General features: G+C 42.0%; 1 protein-coding gene across 2 annotated transcripts in view; it reads right to left on the reverse strand.

Annotated features, from left to right (window-relative positions):
* LOC139262928 (rho GTPase-activating protein 26-like) overlaps positions 1–17258 on the reverse strand; it is a 257392-nt gene that overhangs the window by 122865 nt on the left and 117269 nt on the right. For both annotated transcript variants that reach the window (XM_070878245.1, XM_070878243.1), the window contains exons 8-9: positions 2974–3103; positions 2743–2843 (exon numbers count right to left, since the gene is read on the reverse strand). In XM_070878245.1, coding sequence (XP_070734346.1) covers positions 2743–2843; positions 2974–3103 — 231 coding nt within the window. The remainder of the gene's footprint in view (positions 1–2742; positions 2844–2973; positions 3104–17258) is intronic.

The following is a 17258-nucleotide window of genomic DNA, read 5'->3' on the forward strand; positions in this document are numbered from 1 at the left end:
GACTCCTCCTAAGTGCGTTATCAAAGCGCGCATCTCTGATCTCCTGCACCTCAATCCAAATTCAGCTACAAAAATCTTCAGGCCGCAGAGCGGTACCCCTGACAGTTTTTTTTCTGTCGGCGTACTGTGTTTTCAGTGTGTATGACATGGCTGTGCAGCGGCCAGTCAAGGGGCGGGCGCACGGCCACTGCGGCCATTTTATTTTTTTTGTCGGCTGACAATTATGCTCCGGGGTTCAGCCAGGCCTCCAACAGGCAGCAATGTGGTCATATCCTGATGCCCTGTTGTCCTGTGCAGCATTAGGTGATTGCGGAAAAAGTTGGTGCTGTTGTTGGTGATGCTTGTGTGCCTGGTGATGCTGGTGTTGGGGTTGATCGCAGTGGGATTCTGAGGATGAAGGTGAGATTTTTTTCAAGAGCATCAATGCTGCTGGAATAGATGGCAGCTGAAGTTGAGATGACAGAAGCGATCTGTCAATGGTGAGAGCTTGCTCCAAGGAGGTCACAGTGGAGAGAGTTTACTCCAAACACTTCCAACCTGCATAAAGTTGAAAAGTGTCATCCAAATCCTGAAGACTAGAGCTTCTAACATTGGAAAATTAGCAGCTGTAAAATGGTAGCTTTTATACTACTTTTGCAGCTGTCAACTATTCAGAGGAATGGAGAGTTATTGAAAACCCGACCTACTTACCTGACGTGATCCCTGAGCACCATAAACCTCGTGAAAAAGCTGAAAAAATGGTAAGTACCTGGTAACATGCTGTTTAAGTACCTTTTCACAAGCTCGTAGCTATGTCAATTGGCTCCCCTGCCGCTTGGTGTTGGGTCAGTAAAGCACAGACAGACCCGGCACTCGGGAAACTGACGTAGAGGCGGGTTGGCAGCGGGCGGTCGATCCGCTGTCAATCTTTAATATTTTGACAGTGACCTGCCTCCAAACCCGCCCTCTGAGTGCCGGCAAAATTCCAGCCTCGAGATCTATTTCTTGATACTTCTTCGCACTGCCATACAACATTTGAATAATTCCTATGTTTCTTGGCAACCAAAATGGACATAGTACTCATGGTGCAGTCTGACCAGGGAACTGTGCAGTTTAATAATTTCCTCTGACATGTGTTGTATTGTTTTAACTATCGAGTTCAACATTCTATTGGCTTTTAGATTGTTGTTCTGCATTAGACTTGTGCTAGAGTCTATGGGGCCGAAGTTGAGCTCCGCCCCCAACCAGGCTGCACCTACTGTTTTTTGAAGTGTTTCTCCGCCCCAATCCATGGGGTGGAGAATCCAGAGAAATTCAGGACTTGGAATTTTATTATCAGTCGGAGCGGTGTTGTGAGGCGGAAGTGCGGGCAGGTCGGAGCGGCCGTCGTCAGTGGGGCAGAAATGTGGGTGCGTTGGAGCGGCTGTCGTCAGTGGGGCGGAAGTGTGGGTGAGTCGGAACGGCCGTCGCTCCAAGTCCTCAGCACTGTGTTGGTGATGTCAGCGTGACGTGCCGCATCGCTGATGATGTCAGCGTGATGTGCCGCATCACACTGACGCATCACAACATCTCTCCCCTTCAGTTAAAGGGGAGGGCCGCTGTGAGCTCTGCAGCTACTTTAGTGACAAATGCTGGGCCAGCGGCCTGGAACCCAAGAGGTGGTGCTGGGCTGCCTGTTGGCAACCCAGCTGAACCAGTGGGCATAATTGTCGGCCCGAGCTGGCAGTCGGCCGGCAATAAAGAATAAAATGGAGTCGCCGGCAGCACGACCTCCCCTTTAAGGACGGATGCAGGTCAATTCCCCGCAGGGGTCAGAAAGCGGGTCGCCGCCAGTCGGTAAGGGGTCGGCGCGTGCCTGACGCGGTGGGAAAACAGGCAATGCGGTAACCCTTTCTGCTGCTTCCAGCCCGGGGGGCAATTTCGGGTGGGTCAGTCCATCTGTCCATCTGCTCCCAGTCGGTACGGCCTCTCCACTCCATTCCCACATCTTCGAAGCGGTAATGGAGCTTATGGAGGGAGGGCAATTTAATCCCCTATTTGTTTTTGAATTTGTAGATGCCGTTGGTTAGGCACGAAATATTGCATGCTATTCTGAGCATGCCATTTTAGGAATTAGAGCCACAGAAAAGGTACAGTGAAGATTCATAAGAATGATACAAGGATGAGAGACTCAAAAACTGGGACTTTTTTCACTGGAACAGAGAATGTTAAAAGGGTAACTAACAAAAGTTTACAAAATTATGATAGGTTTTGTGAGCATAAATAGTAAAGATTGACTGGTTGTCAAAAATCAATAAAGGGGTACAAACTCAGGATCACCAGAAGAATAAATGGAGACTTTTTTTTCCGCAAAAGGTTATTAGAATATGGAATACGTTACCACATGCAACTATTATGGCAGAGACTGCAACAGTTAAGGGGAATTGGATAAATATTTAAGGAAAAAAGAATTTCAAGGCTAGGTTGAAAGGCAAGAAGCAGGATTGGAACAGATAGTTCTAGTTGAAAAGCTTGCAACTGTATAGGCATGATGGAGTGAATGACCTCCGTATTGTAATTTATATAGTTCTAGAACAATAGCACCTACAGTTTACATGCTACTAAAATTACACAGAGGCAGCAGTCCTTTAATTCTGTTGTTGAAATGCAAATATATGTTCTATCACATGTGAAGAACATTTCTGCCACAGCAACAGCATCTCTTTTAATTTACACAGAGGAATATTTTAGACCATCACACAATCTAATGAAAGTACAACTTACTATTTTTCCTCCAGTTTTTTGGTCAAATGGCACCATAGTAACCTGCTTTGATTCTTTTTGATATGTGCAGTAGTGCTTCACCCAACTGGATCCAAAAGGACCTAGAAAAGAAAAATAATTTTCAAAAAAATTAATTCCAAATAAACCACCTTAATATCAGGTAAGCTTTTGTAATACATAAAGGATTTTCAAAACCACTGATTGTGTACAGAAATAAATGTTTATCCTTACTTTTTTTTTGTAAAAAGAGGTAGCCCTCCATTGTGTAAGGGCTGACACTCTGATGTTCTTGAGGGTTCTCTTTCATTTTCTTCATTAGTGACTCAACTTCAGATCGTGTACCCTCAAAACGGTCCCGTGTCTGTAATAAGAATTTAGTGAAGTCTCTCAATAAGAATTTAGTGAAGTCTAACGTTGGACGTGTAAAATTCTTGTATTGTAATCCCTTGAACTATAAAACTTTCTAAACTACTTTTATGTTATCGATTTTGTCCAGCTAAACTTGGGTTGCAACTGGTTGGATAATTTTGAATTATAAAACAAAAGGGTGATATTTTTCTAGTTATAGAAATTTCACTTTGGTGGGAGCACTTTAAGGTGATAAATCAATATACTTATGTGATGCTGTTAGTTTAAGTGAAATTTTCATGTAGCGTATTGGCACCAATATGTTTTGTAAAAAGTCCAGCGACAACACTGACAAAGGATATCAATTAGCTTTAAGAGCCAATCTCACATATCATACATGATAAACATAAGAACATAAGAAATAGGAGCAGGAGCAGGCCATTTGGCCCCTCGATTTGGCTCCAGCACTCAATAAGATCATGGTTGATCTGATCATAGGCTCAGCTCCACTTCCCTGCCCGTTCCCCATAACCATTTATTCCCTTATCGCTCAAAAATCTGTCTATCTCCACCTTAAATATATTCAATGACCCAGCCTCCACAGCTCTCTGGAGCAAAAAATTCCACAGATTTACAAACCTCCGAGAAGAAATTCCTCCTCATCTCAGTTTTAAATGGACGGCCCCTTATTCTGAAACTATGGCCCCTAGTTCGAGATTCCCCATGAGTGGAACCATCTTCCCTGCATCTACCTTGTCGAGTCCCCTTATTGGCCCAGAAATCGCGGCCTCCCCGGGTTCGTACGGAGTGTGTATGGATCCGCCCGAGGGCATCGCAAAAGCCGGTTTTCAGCGCACAATGTGCATGCACTGAAAATCGGCTTTTCCGATCAAGCTCCAGCTTGATAAATCCTCTGCATCTCGGAAGCGAGGACATTTGCAAGGGCAAGATTGCGGTATTTACCCATATCTTGCCTAGCAAATGTCCTCAAAAATCTTGCGCCTGATAAAAGCAGGCACATAGCCTACTTTTACAGGCATAAATGTTTTAAAACATACAAAAACATAATAAAATAACATTTAAAAAAAAAAATTTTATTGTTAAAAACCCTGCCCACTACAGTAAGTTTATTTAAAACCATAATTTAATAAAAAAACTTTTAAAAAAATTTCTAAGACATTTATTAACTTTAATTTCAATTCATTTTAATTATGTGAGGTGTGTTTTTTATTTTTTATTATGGTGTTTAGTGTTTTTTTTCCCCTCATTAATAGCAATGAGAACTCGTAGATACTTTACCTGATGTGACTGTACAGTCACATGTGACCGCACCTTCTCTGTGGGAACCTGGGGGACGGGAGCGCACATCGCATTGCAGGAAGAGAAGGCCTCACACGCTCCTCCGGGTCTACCAGGTAAATTCGTAAAAATTCTCCAGTCAGAGGCATTCGTCCGAAAGAAGCCTCCGACCGGAATTTCAGGGCCATTATCTTATATGTTTCAATAAGATCACCTCGCGTTCTTCTTAACTCCAGTGAGTATAAGCCCAACTTACTCAACCTTTCTTCAAAAGTCAACCCCTTCATCTCAGGAATCAACCTAGTGAACGTTCTCTGAACTACCTCCAATGCAAGTATATCCCTCCTTAAATAAGGAGACCAAAACTGTACACAGTACTCTAGGTGTGGCCTCACCAATACTCTGTACAGCTGTAGCAGGACTTATCTGCTTTTATACTCCATCCCCCTTGCAATAAAGACCAACATTCCATTTGCCTTCCTGATTTCTTGCTGTACCTGCATACTAACTTTGTGTGTTTCATGCACAAGGACCCCCAGGTCCCTCTGCATTGCAGCATTTTGCAATTTTTCTCCATTTAAAATAATACATTTCTTTTTTTATTTTTTCTGCCAAAGTGGATAACCTCACACTTTCCCACAATATACTCCATCTGCCAAATGTTTGCCCACTCACTTAGCCTGTCTATATCCCTTTACAGATTTTTTTGAGTCCTCCTCACAACTTGCTTTACCACCCATCTTTGTATCGTCAGCAAACTTGGCTACATTACACTCGGTCCCTTCATCCAAATCATTTTTGATGCAGATTGTAAATAGTTGAGGCCCCAGCATTGATCACTGTGGTACCCGACTAGTTACTGTTTGCCAACGGGATGATGACACATATATCCCGACTCTCTCTTTTCTGTTAGTTAGCCAATCTTCTATCCGTGCTAATATATTACCCCCAACCCAGTGAACTTTTATCTTGTGCAGTAACCTTTTATGTGGCAACCGATCAAATGTCTTCTGGAAATCCAAATACATCCTCTGGTTCCCCCTTATCCACCCTGCTCGTTACATCTTCAAAGAACTCCAGCAAATTTGTCAAACATGATTTCCCTTTCATAAAACTATGCTGACTCTGCTTTACTGAATTATGCTTTTCCAAATGTCCGGCTACTGCTTCCTTAATAATGGACTCCAACATTTTCCCAACGACAGATGTTAGGCTAACTGGTCTATAGTTTCCTGCTTTCGGTCTGTCTCCTTTTTTAAATAAGGGCATTACATTTGTGGTTTTGCAATCCACTGGGACCTCTCCAAACTCCAGGGAATTTTGGTAGATTGTAACCAATCCATCCACTATCTCTGCAGCCACTTCTTTTAAGATCCTAGGATGCAGACCATCAAGTCCAGGGACCATGTCTACCTTTAGTCCCATTATTTTACTGAGTACTTCTTCATAGTGATAGTTTTAAATTCCTCCCTCCCTATAGCTCCTTGATTATCCATTATTGGGATGTTTTTCGTGTCTTCTACTGTGAAGACAGATACAAAATATTTGTTCAAAGTCTCTGCCATTTCCCTGTTCCCCATTATTAATGCCCCAATCTCATCCTCTACGGGACCAACATTTACTTTAGCCACTCTTTTCCTTTTCATATACCTGTAGAAACTCCTATCTGTTTTTATATTTCCTGCTAGTTTACTTTCATAATCTATCTTCCCTCGCTATTTTTTTTTTAGTCGGTCTTTGCTGGTTTTTAAAAAGTTTCCCAATCCTCTGGCCTCCCACTGCTCTTGGCCACTTTGTGTGCCATTGTTTTCAAATGATAATTTGCATAGAAACATAGAAAAATAGGTGCAGGAGTAGGCCATTCGGCCCTTCTAGCCTGCACCGCCATTCAATGAGTTCATGGCTGAACATGCAACTTCAGTACCCCATTCCTGCTTTCTCGCCATACCCCTTGATCCCCCTAGTAGTAAGGACTTCATCTAACTCCCTTTTGAATATATTTAGTGAATAGGCCTCAACAACTTTCTGTGGTAGAGAATTCCACAGGTTCACCACTCTCTGGGTGAAGAAGTTTCTCCTCATCTCGGTCCTAAATGGCTTACCCCTTATCCTTAGACTGTGACCCCTGGATCTGGATTTCCCCAACATTGGGAACATTCTTCTTGCATCTAACCTGTCTAAACCCGTCAGAATTTTAAACGTTTCTATGAGGTCTCCCTCATTCTTCTGAGCTCCAGTGAATACAAGCCCAGTTGATCCAGTCTTTCTTGATAGGTCAGTCCCACCATCCCAGGAATCAGTCTGGTGAACCTTCGCTACACTCCCTCAATAGCAAGAATGTCCTTCCTCAAGTTAGGAGACCAAAACTGTACACAATATTCGAGGTGTGGCCTCACCAAGGCCCTGTACACATGTAGCAACACCTCCCTGCCCCTGTACTCAAATCCCCTCGCTATGAAGGCCAACATGCCATTTATTTTCTTAACCGCCTGCTGTACCTGCATGCCAACCTTCAATGACTGATGTACCATGACACCCAGGTCTTGTTGCACCTCTCCTTTTCCTAATCTGTCACCATTCAGATAATAGTCTGTCTCTCTGTTTTTACCACCAAAGTGGATAATCTCACATTTATCCACATTATACTTCATCTGCCATGCATTTGCCCACTCATCTAACCTATCCAAGTCACTCTGCAGCCTCATAGCATCCTCCTCGCAGCTCACACTGCCACCCAACTTAGTATCATCCGCAAATTTGGAGATACTACATTTAATCCCCTCGTCTAAATCATTAAGGTACAGTGTAAACAGCTGAGGCCCCAGCACAGAACCTTGCGGTACCCCACTAGTCACTGCCTGCCATTCTGAAAAGTCCCCATTTACTCCTACTCTTTGCTTCCTGTCTGACAACCAGTTCTCAATCCACGTCAGCACACTACCCCCAATCCCATGTGCTTTAACTTTGCACATTAATCTCTTGTGTGGGACCTTGTCGAAAGCCTTCTGAAAGTCCAAATATACCACATCAACTGGTTCTCCCTTGTCCACTCTACTGGAAACATCCTCAAAAAATTCCAGAAGATTTGTCAAGCATGATTCCCCTTTCACAAATCCATGCTGACTTGGACCTATCATGTCACCTCTTTCCAAATGCGCTGCTATGACATCCTTAATAATTGATTCCATCATTTTACCCACTGCTGAGGTCAGGCTGACCGGTCTATAATTCCCTGTTTTCTCTCTCCCTCCTTTTTTTAAAAAGTAGGGTTACATTGGCTACCCTCCACTCGATAGGAACTGATCCAGAGTCAATGGAATGTTGGAAAATGACTGTCAATGCATCCGCTATTTCCAAGGCCACCTCCTTAAGTACTCTGGGATGCAGTTCATCAGGCCCTGGGGATTTATCGGCCTTCAATCCCATCAATTTCCCCAACACAATTTCCCGACTAATAAGGATTTCCCTCAGTTCCTCCTTCTTACTGGACCCTCTGACCCCTTTTATATCCGGAAGGTTGTTTGTGTCCTCCTTAGTGAATACCGAACTAAAGTGCTTGTTCAATTGGTCTGCCATTTCTTTGTTCCCCGTTATGACTGCCCCAGATTCTGACTGCAGGGGACCTACGTTTGTCTTTACTAACCTTTTTCTCTTTACATATCTATAGAAACTTTTGCAATCTGTCTTAATGTTCCCTGCAAGCTTCTTCTCGTACTCCATTTTCCCTGCCCTAATCAAACCCTTTGTCCTCCTCTGCTGAGTTCTAAATTTCTCCCAGTCCCTGGGTTCGCTGCTATTTCTGGCCAATTTGTGTGCCACTTCCTTGGCTTTAATACTATCCCTGATTTCCCTTGATAGCCACTGTTGAGCCACCTTCCCTTTTTTATTTTTACGCCAGACAGGAATGTGCAATTGTTGTAGTTCATCCATGCGGTCTCTAAATGTCTGCCATTGCCCATCCACAGTCAACCCCTTAAGTATTATTCGCCAATCTATCCTAGCCAATTCACGCCTCATACCTTCAAAGTTACCCTTCTTTAAGTTCTGGACCATGGTCTCTGAATTAACTGTTTAATTCTCCATCCTAATGCAGAATTCCACCATATTATGGTCACTCTTCCCCAAGGGGCCTCGCACAACGAGATTGCTAATGAATCCTCTCTCAGTACACAACACCCAGTCTAAGATGGCCTCCCCCCTAGTTGGTTCCTCGACATATTGGTCTAAAAAACCATCCCTTATGCACTCCAGGAAATCCTCCTCCACCGTATTGCTTCCAGTTTGGCTAGCCCAATCTATGTGCATATTAAAGTCACCCATTATAACTGCTGCACCTTTATTGCATGCACCTCTAATTTCCTGTTTGATGCCCTCCCCAACATCACTACTATTGTTTGGAGGTCTGTACACAACTCCCACTAACGTTTTTTGCCTTTTGGTGTTCTGAAGCTCTACCCATATAGATTCCACATCATCCAAGCTAATGTCCTTCCTAACTATTGCATTAATCTCCTCTTTAACCAGCAATGCTACCCCACCTCCTTTTCCTTTTATTCTATCCTTCCTGAATGTTGAATACCCCTGGATGTTGAGTTCCCAGCCCTGATCATTCTGGAGCCATGTCTCCATAATCCCGATCACATCATATTTGTTAACATCTATTTGCACAGTTAATTCATCCACCTTATTACGGATACTCCTTGCATTAAGACACAAAGCCTTCAGGCTTGTTTTTTTTAATACCCTTTGTCCTTTTAGAATTTTGCTGTACAGTGGCCCTTTTTGTTCTTTGCCTTGGGTTTCTCTGCCCTCCACTTTTCCTCATCTCCTTTCTGTCTTTTGCTTTTGTCTCCTTTTTGTTTCCCTCCGTCTCCCTGCATTGGTTCCCATCCCCCTGCCATATTAGTTTAACTCCTCCCCAACAGCACTAGCAAACACTCCCCCTCGGACATTGGTTCCGGTCCTGCCCAGGTGCAGACCGTCCGGTTTGTACTGGTCCCACCTCCCCCAGAACCGGTTCCAATGCCCCAGGAATTTGAATCCCTCCCTGCTGCACCACTGGAGTTGAGTGGTACCTTACACCTGAAAAGACTCTTGAGATTCTTCCAAAATGGTTAAACTCAGCAGTATTCAGAAAACCTTAGCTAAATAAATATCAATGTTCAGACCAACAGTCATTCAGATGTCCCGGCTATTTGATAGACTCAAATTTAGTGGGTTACTGAAACCTGACTGATCGTATTTCCAACTCAACTGACAAAATGTTTGTGGTGAGAAAGTGAATGCCTTTAAGCCACATGTTTAAGACTGTTTCCTTAGTCAATATGTTGTTATTTCCATCAAGGAAGGAGGAAAAAAATAATTACCAGGCATAAACTTGAGACCACATGGTAAACAGCAGTAAACATGGGTGATATTTAGAAGGGGAAGATCCTGCCTAAATAATTTGCTTGATTTCTTTGAGGAAATGGCAAGTGGATTGTGGTAAATCCTACTAGATTGTATGTTTCGACTTGCAAAAGACATTTAACCATGTCCCATGTGAAAGGTCATTTATTGAGCTCAAAGTTATAGGGATTCAGGGTAAAACCTGGGCATATACAAGTAATTGGCTTCACGTTAAAAAACAGATCAGGATGGCGGGGGGGGGGGGGGGGTGGTGGGGGGGGGGGGCGGTGGAATATTGAGTAGGGTGCCCAAGGGCTCAGCATTGGGACCACTACTGTTTCTAATTTACATCAACAACTTGGACTCAAACTTTTTGCAAACTGGTCAAATTTGCAGACAATACCACATTAAAGCGGGATAGTAGAATCAAAGGAGAAAGCCCAGAAACTACAGTACGAGTTAAAACAAAATATGTGAGTGGGCAGAACAATGACAAAGGAAATTTAATTCAGACAAAATATAAAATACTACATGCACATAGGAAAAAAAAATAGTCACTACATATATCAATGAATGGTGTTGAAATAGCTGAGGATGAGTGGAAAAAGACTTGGGAGTCTTAATGTACTCAACATATCCAGCCAATACAGAGCAGCAACAAACAAAACAATATACTGTTGAACTAAATATCCAAAAGAGCAGAATCCAAGATGTCATGATCAAACTGAAGTGCTTTAGTCAGGCTACACCTCGAGCATCATGCCCAATTTTGTTTACGAAGGACAAGGGAGACATTGTGTGTTTGTGGCAGTGCAAAGAGGAGCCATAAGGATGAAAGCTTCGATCAGTGGAAAGAGACTTGGGCTTTTAAGCCTATAGCTACATAAGAGAATGGTAAAGGAAAATCTAGAATGCTACTTTAAATTAAACTGAGAGCAGGATAAGAGAACACAAATTTAAATTAATAAACGATAAATTCAGTCTGGATAAGAAGTTCTTCTTCACACAATGAACAATCAATTCTTGGTCTTGCCAGTAACACCCACATCCCATGAATGAATTTTTTTTTAAACTTGGAATGGAGTTCCAGATAGAAGAGCAGAGGCAAAAACATTGGAATCACTTAAGAAATAATTAGTTGCAGCAATGGGGAGACAGGAGGCACTTTCGCAATGGATTAATTAGGATGGGCCGAATTATCTTCTCCATTCACAAGTATCCTGTGATCTTATGAAAAGGACATTTCGGAGACTGGAAAAATGTGGTGAATGATATTCCACACAGCTCTTCACTGATGATCTCAAATTGGGTAGTATGGCAAATTATGAAAAAAATTGTGAAAGACTCTAGGGGAACACAGATATGCCAAAAGGATGAGCAGATAACTGGCAGATCAATGTAGAAAAATGTGAAGCAATATACTTTGAAAATAAGAATAGGGAAAGGAAATACACATAAATGGAGTAGAGAAGCAGAGGGACTTTGGCGGGGAAATAAACAGTTAATTAAAAGTGGCAGTGCAAGACAGATAGACCATAGTAAAGACAAATCGGATTGCTAGTTTTCTATCTAAAGGGGCATATAATACAAAAACACGAGGTAATGTTGAACGTGTACAAAATCTCAGTTAAGTCACGATTGGGGTAGTCTCTACAGTTTTTTGTCATCCCATTATGAGAGGAACATAAAAGCAATGAAAAAGATGCAGCATAAATTTACTGGGATGTTGCCATGGATGAAAGGTTACAGTTATAAAGGAATAGACAAGTGGTTAAGATGTTTTTTCATTCTAATGGAGAAGGTTAAGGGGTGACCTGATAGAGATGCCCAAGATTATGAAGGACTATGAGAAGGTAAGTAGTAATCAATTCTTTCCACAGTTATTGAGGTGGTAATGACAGAGCACAAATTTAGACTAATCACAAAAATAATTTAAAGTGAGGCATGGAAACATTTCTTTACAAAGGGTAGCTGGTCATTAGAATTCTGCACCACAAATAGTCATTGAAGTGGAGTTCATAAATTATTTTAAAAAGCAATTTTATGGCATTGTGATCAAAACCAGTCTGTTTTTATTTTCTTATTGGAGCCTTCCTATAATGCACTACTTGGAAGACAGACAAATAGAACATGATAGTAAGGTGCAAGAGTGCATTGTGAAATGGCATTTTGCTTGTTAAATACCATATAGAGTGGATATGATTGCAAAAAATTCCTGATGTGGTGAATCATCTACAGGAGCGGCTGTATTTGGTGCTTGGATGAATGAGTGCACAATAAAAAACAGAAAGCTGACAGCCACAAATCTACTGAGACATGTTGGTGCTACTTTGGATCTGTTTTATAATGCATGGCTTTGATGTTATGAACGGAATAGAGATCTTAATTTATGATCTGCAGAGGTTCCTTCAGAAATTATGATAATTACTCATAATAGCTCCATGCTCTACTTCCTTATTCAGCCAGAGAAGTTAACTTAACTTAACCAAACCAAGCAGGGATGATTAGAAGTGTACAGCAATCTTAAGTTAAAAAGTCATTAAAACCTGGTGGTTCAGCCAAATCAAGTAGTGAGCTGCCCCTCGTACATACCCCTAAAAAGCAAGCGCTACATTTGTGTGGTTAAGCAACGAGGATCAACAAATGTGGAAAGAGACAGTGGGGCCGAAATTCAGGGTCTCGGACCTTTACAGCCCTTTGCGGTGGCCATTCATCGAAATCGAATGGCCACCACTTTGGGGTCAACTGGCTGACCTGACCGAAATCTAGGTCGGGGATTTTTCAGCCTGGACCCGATCTCACCTGATTCTGATGACCGCCGAAAGCGAGTCATCAGTTAGTACACCGCTGGTTTTAATTAAAAAAATACTTACCTCCGTAAATTCAGCTGAACTCTTCAATCCCCCGACAGGTTTTTCTGTCAGTACACCCTCTGAAGAATGAGTGCGGCCCAGCAGCCTTAAAAGAGAGGGCCTACTGCTGCAGCCGCCATGTGAAAATTTTTGCCGGCCGACTTCCCGATTGACTGGCAAAATAGTGCTCCCGGGTGGCTCAGTGGCCGAAGATTAAAAATGACAGAATCTCTCCCCTTTAATGGAGGGGCGAGAGCGTGGTGACGCATATGCGCTGTGACGTCACCACTACTGCATCGCTGATTGTCCTGAAAATGGCTCTTATGACTGCATCAAGGATCCCAGCAGTAAGTGCCACTAAAAAAAAAATCATAGGTGCGCCAGCTTTCTTGCGCTGTTGAATTTTGGCCCCAGTATGCTAAAATAAAAGCCTATACAAATGTAAAGAAATGTGAAAATTCAGCAGACTTTTAGCTATAAAAAGCAACAAAGGGATACAAAGAAAGTAATAAGAGGATAAGAGGTGCAAAAACAGAATATGAAAGAAAAACTTGCATGGAGTATCAAAGCTAACAGCAATATTTCTTATAAATATATTGAGAGAGGTAGAGGGGAATGTGGGCCCATTAAATACAGATGAGCCTATAATGGACAATAAGGAAATAGCAGACGTGTTAGGAAGCATAGTAAGTTGTGTAGATGGGGGAAGGAAGTTACAAAAGGATACAGACAAAGTGAGTGGACAAAACTATGGCAGACGGGGTTCAATGTGGGAGTTGGAATATAAAAGTGAAAAAAGTGATGCTTCAGTTCTACAGAGCCTTGGGCAGACCACATCTGGAGTACTGCATTGAGTTTTAGCCACAGTACCTCAGGAAAGATATGTTGGCGTTGGACAGATTTAGCAGAATGATACCAGGGCTTAGAGTGTTAATTTATAAGGACATAAAATTAAAATTAGAGCTCAGCCATTAAGGAGTGAAATCAGAAAGCAGTTTTTCCACACAAAGGGTAGTGGTACTTTCTCCCCAGAAGGTTGTGGATGCTGAGTCAATAGAAACTTTGAAGACTGAAAGCGATAGCTTCTCATTAGCTAAGGGTATGGAGCAAAGGCAGGTTCACTGAGTTGAGGTAATCAGGCATGATCTAATAGAATGGAGGAACAGGCTCAAGGGGCTTGTTCCTATATTTCTGTCTGTTTAGAGGGAAATCTCTATATGCTTCAGATGAAGACAGGTTTATCATATGGATAAGGCTTTTTATTGCATCTGTTGTGTGAGTGTCTGATGATGTAGTATGGTGAAAAATATTACTTTCCGGACAATTAATTGCAAGTTTTTAATAAGTACAAAGTATTCATCCCGAAAAGTCTTTTTTTTTTTAAATTTAAATGAAATTATCCCTTTTCAGATTAGATAGAGTCAGTACATGTCTTGATTAGAAAGGACCTTTTCAGGCAAGAGTTCTAGTAGCTCTTTCACCACGGTCAGTGATTGAAAAGATTTGGCAATCTGCAGCGTGCTGATCCTCGTGCTCAAACCAAAGGCTCATTTATCAGTCAGGACATCAGTTGGACTAAACTGCACTACTTTTACTTCCCATGTTGCTTCAATGATAAAAATCAAAGATTATGTTCTGATGACTTTATCACTAGTAACTTATTCCCTACCACTGAATTAAATTCTAACACCAACTAACAACTATATTGAGAAAGCTATGGCAGAATCTCAGAGCAACACTGCTAAAGTAATGAATGCACTTCTCAATTGGAAATCAAGGGAATAAACTGCATTCTGAAAATGGAGCATCAGAAGAGTATAAGTTATTCCAAAGAATAGTTTACATAAGCTTGATTGAAGGAATTTGCAAAAATGATAATTAGCTACTAGATCTATGAAACACATCATAAAAGAGCAACTAGAAAAATGAAATGTTTTGGTTTGATACAGAACGACTGCAGTTATCTATAATCTATATTAATGAAAATCTCGTGTCTGTGATGCATTGCTGTACTGTTGTAGAATCTCCAACTGATCAGATTGCTGAATACACCATTGCACTTTCAACTAATCACCAGATCATCTTCTGCGGACTGCTGACCATCCTGTTTCCAACAGCAATAAGGAGCAGCACAGTCAGGTTTGCTTACAGTCAGTATAGGTAGAATACATAATTGGAAGATCTTCTCAGATAGAACAGGAGACTTGTAAGAGCTAGACTGATGAAAATTAAACTAGTGTGGAGCCCAGTGACTCTAAACAATGATTGGAGTGAAATAAAGATCTAGATTCTTCATTCATGTGCTCATATCTTTTCAAAAATAGCAAACAGCAGATCCCAACAGTGGATAGTCAAGGGTCCATAGGGGAGGAACTTAACACAATCACAATGACTAAGGAGATGGTACTTAGTAAGATAATGGGGCTAAAGGCAGATAAATCCCCTGAACCTGATGGCTTGCATCCTAATGTCTTAAGAGAAGTAGTGGCAGGGATAGTGGATGCACTGGTTGTAATTTACTAAAATTCCCTGGATTCTGGAGAGGCCCCAGCAGATTGGAAAACTGCAAATGTAAGCCCAATTTAAAAAAGGAGGCCGACAAAAAGCAGGAAACTATAGACCAGTTAGCCTAACATTTGTGGTTGGGAAAATGTTGGAGTCCATTATTAAAGAAGTAGTAGCAGGACATTTGGAAAAGCATAATTCGGTCAGGCAGAGTCAACATGGATTTATGACGGGGAAGTCATGTTTGACAAATTTGCTGGAATTCTTTGAGGATATAACGAACAGGGAGGATAAAGGGGAATCAGTGGATGTGGTGTATTTGGACTTCCAGAAGGCATTTGACAAGGTGCCACATGAAAGGTTACTGCACAAGATAAAAGTTCACGGGGTTGGGGGTAATATATTAGCATGGATAGAGGACTGGCTAATGAACAGAAAACAGAGAGTCGATATAAATGGTTAATTCTCGGGTTGGCAATCAGTAACTAATGGGGTGCCGCAGGGATCAGTGCTGGGACCCCAACTATTTACAATCTATATTAACGACTTGGAAGAAGGGACTGAGTATAACGTAGCCAAGTTTGCTGATGATATAAAGATGGAAGGATGAGCAATGTGCGAGGAGGACACAGAAAATCTGCAAAAGGACATAGACAGGCTAAGTGAGTGGGCGGAGATTTGGCAGAAGGAGTATAATGTTGGAACGTGTGAGGTTATACACTTTGGCAGAAAAAAATCAAAGACCAAGTTATTATTTAAATGGAGAAAGATTGCAAAGTGCTGCAGTACAGCAGGACCTGGGGTACTTGTGCATGAAACACAAAAGGTTAGTATGCAGATACAGCAAGTGATCAGGAAGGCCAATGGTATCTTGGCCTTTATTGCAAGGGGATGGAGTATAAAAGCAGGGGAGTCTTGTTACAGTTATACAGGGTATGGGTGAGGCCACACCTGGAATACTGCGTGCAGTTTTGGTTTACATAATTACGAAAGGATCTACTTGTTTTGGAGGCAGTTCAGAGAAGGTTCACAAGGTTGATTCCGAAGATGAGGGGGTTGACTTATGAGGAAAAGTTGAGTAGGTTGCGCCTCTACTCAGTGGAATTCAGAAGAATGAGAGGTGATCTTATCGAAACGTATAAGATTATGAGGGGGCTTGACGAGGTGGATGCAGAGAGGATGTTTCCACTGATAGGGGAGACTAGAACTAGAGGCCGTCCATTTAAAACTGAGATGGGGAGAAATTTCTTCTCTGAGGATTTGGATCTGTGGAATTCGCTGCCTCATAGAGCTGTGGGAGCTAGGACATTGAATAAATTTAATTCAGAAATAGACAGTTTCTTAAACGATAAGGAAATAAGGAATTATGGAGAGCAGGCAGGGAAAGTGGAGCTGAGTCCATGATCAATTCAGCCAAGATAGTATAAAATGGCAGAGCAGGCTCGAGGGGCCGTATGGCCTACTCTTGCTCTTATTTCTTATGTTCTTAATGGAAAGAAAAGCTCAAAAGAGTTACAATCATCAAGCTTTATTTGTGCAAGAGCATTCCCAATTGCAGACTATCCTTGCCATTGACGATGTGCAGTATTCTATCAATCCCACTCAGATCAGCCATGATCTTATTGAATGGCGGAGCAGGCTTGAGGGGCCAAATGGCCTACTCCTGCTCCCATTTCTTATGTTAATTATGCCAATAGTTAGTCACATTCTGTATTAGACTCGAAAGTGCCAGAAATAAATTAGTCATCTAATTAGACATTTGCTAAATTATCTAATGGTTCATATAGTACTTCCACCTCTCTGGTCTTTCTGAAATTTCACAGACAGAAAAGAAAGTTATATGAAAAAAAAAGAAAAGCTTATTTCTGGAAGATATCGGGGCTGAAATTGCCCTCTGCCCGAAACAAAGTGCACCTATCGGTTTCGATGTTCAACACTTCAGGGATTTTTTTTTTTTTGAGCGGGGCGGAAGTGGCCTCATCATGTGGGCGGAAGAGGGGGGGGTTGGCAGAGTGGCTGTCATTAGCAGGACGGGGCGGAGTAACCGAGGTGGTCAGTCATGCTGATGACGTCATCGCCGGCGCGTCATAACGTCGCTCCCATTAGAAATCAGGGATGCCTAAA

The sequence above is a fragment of the Pristiophorus japonicus genome, chromosome 4 (genome assembly GCF_044704955.1).
Source record: "Pristiophorus japonicus isolate sPriJap1 chromosome 4, sPriJap1.hap1, whole genome shotgun sequence".
NCBI classification, from domain to species: domain Eukaryota; kingdom Metazoa; phylum Chordata; class Chondrichthyes; family Pristiophoridae; genus Pristiophorus; species Pristiophorus japonicus.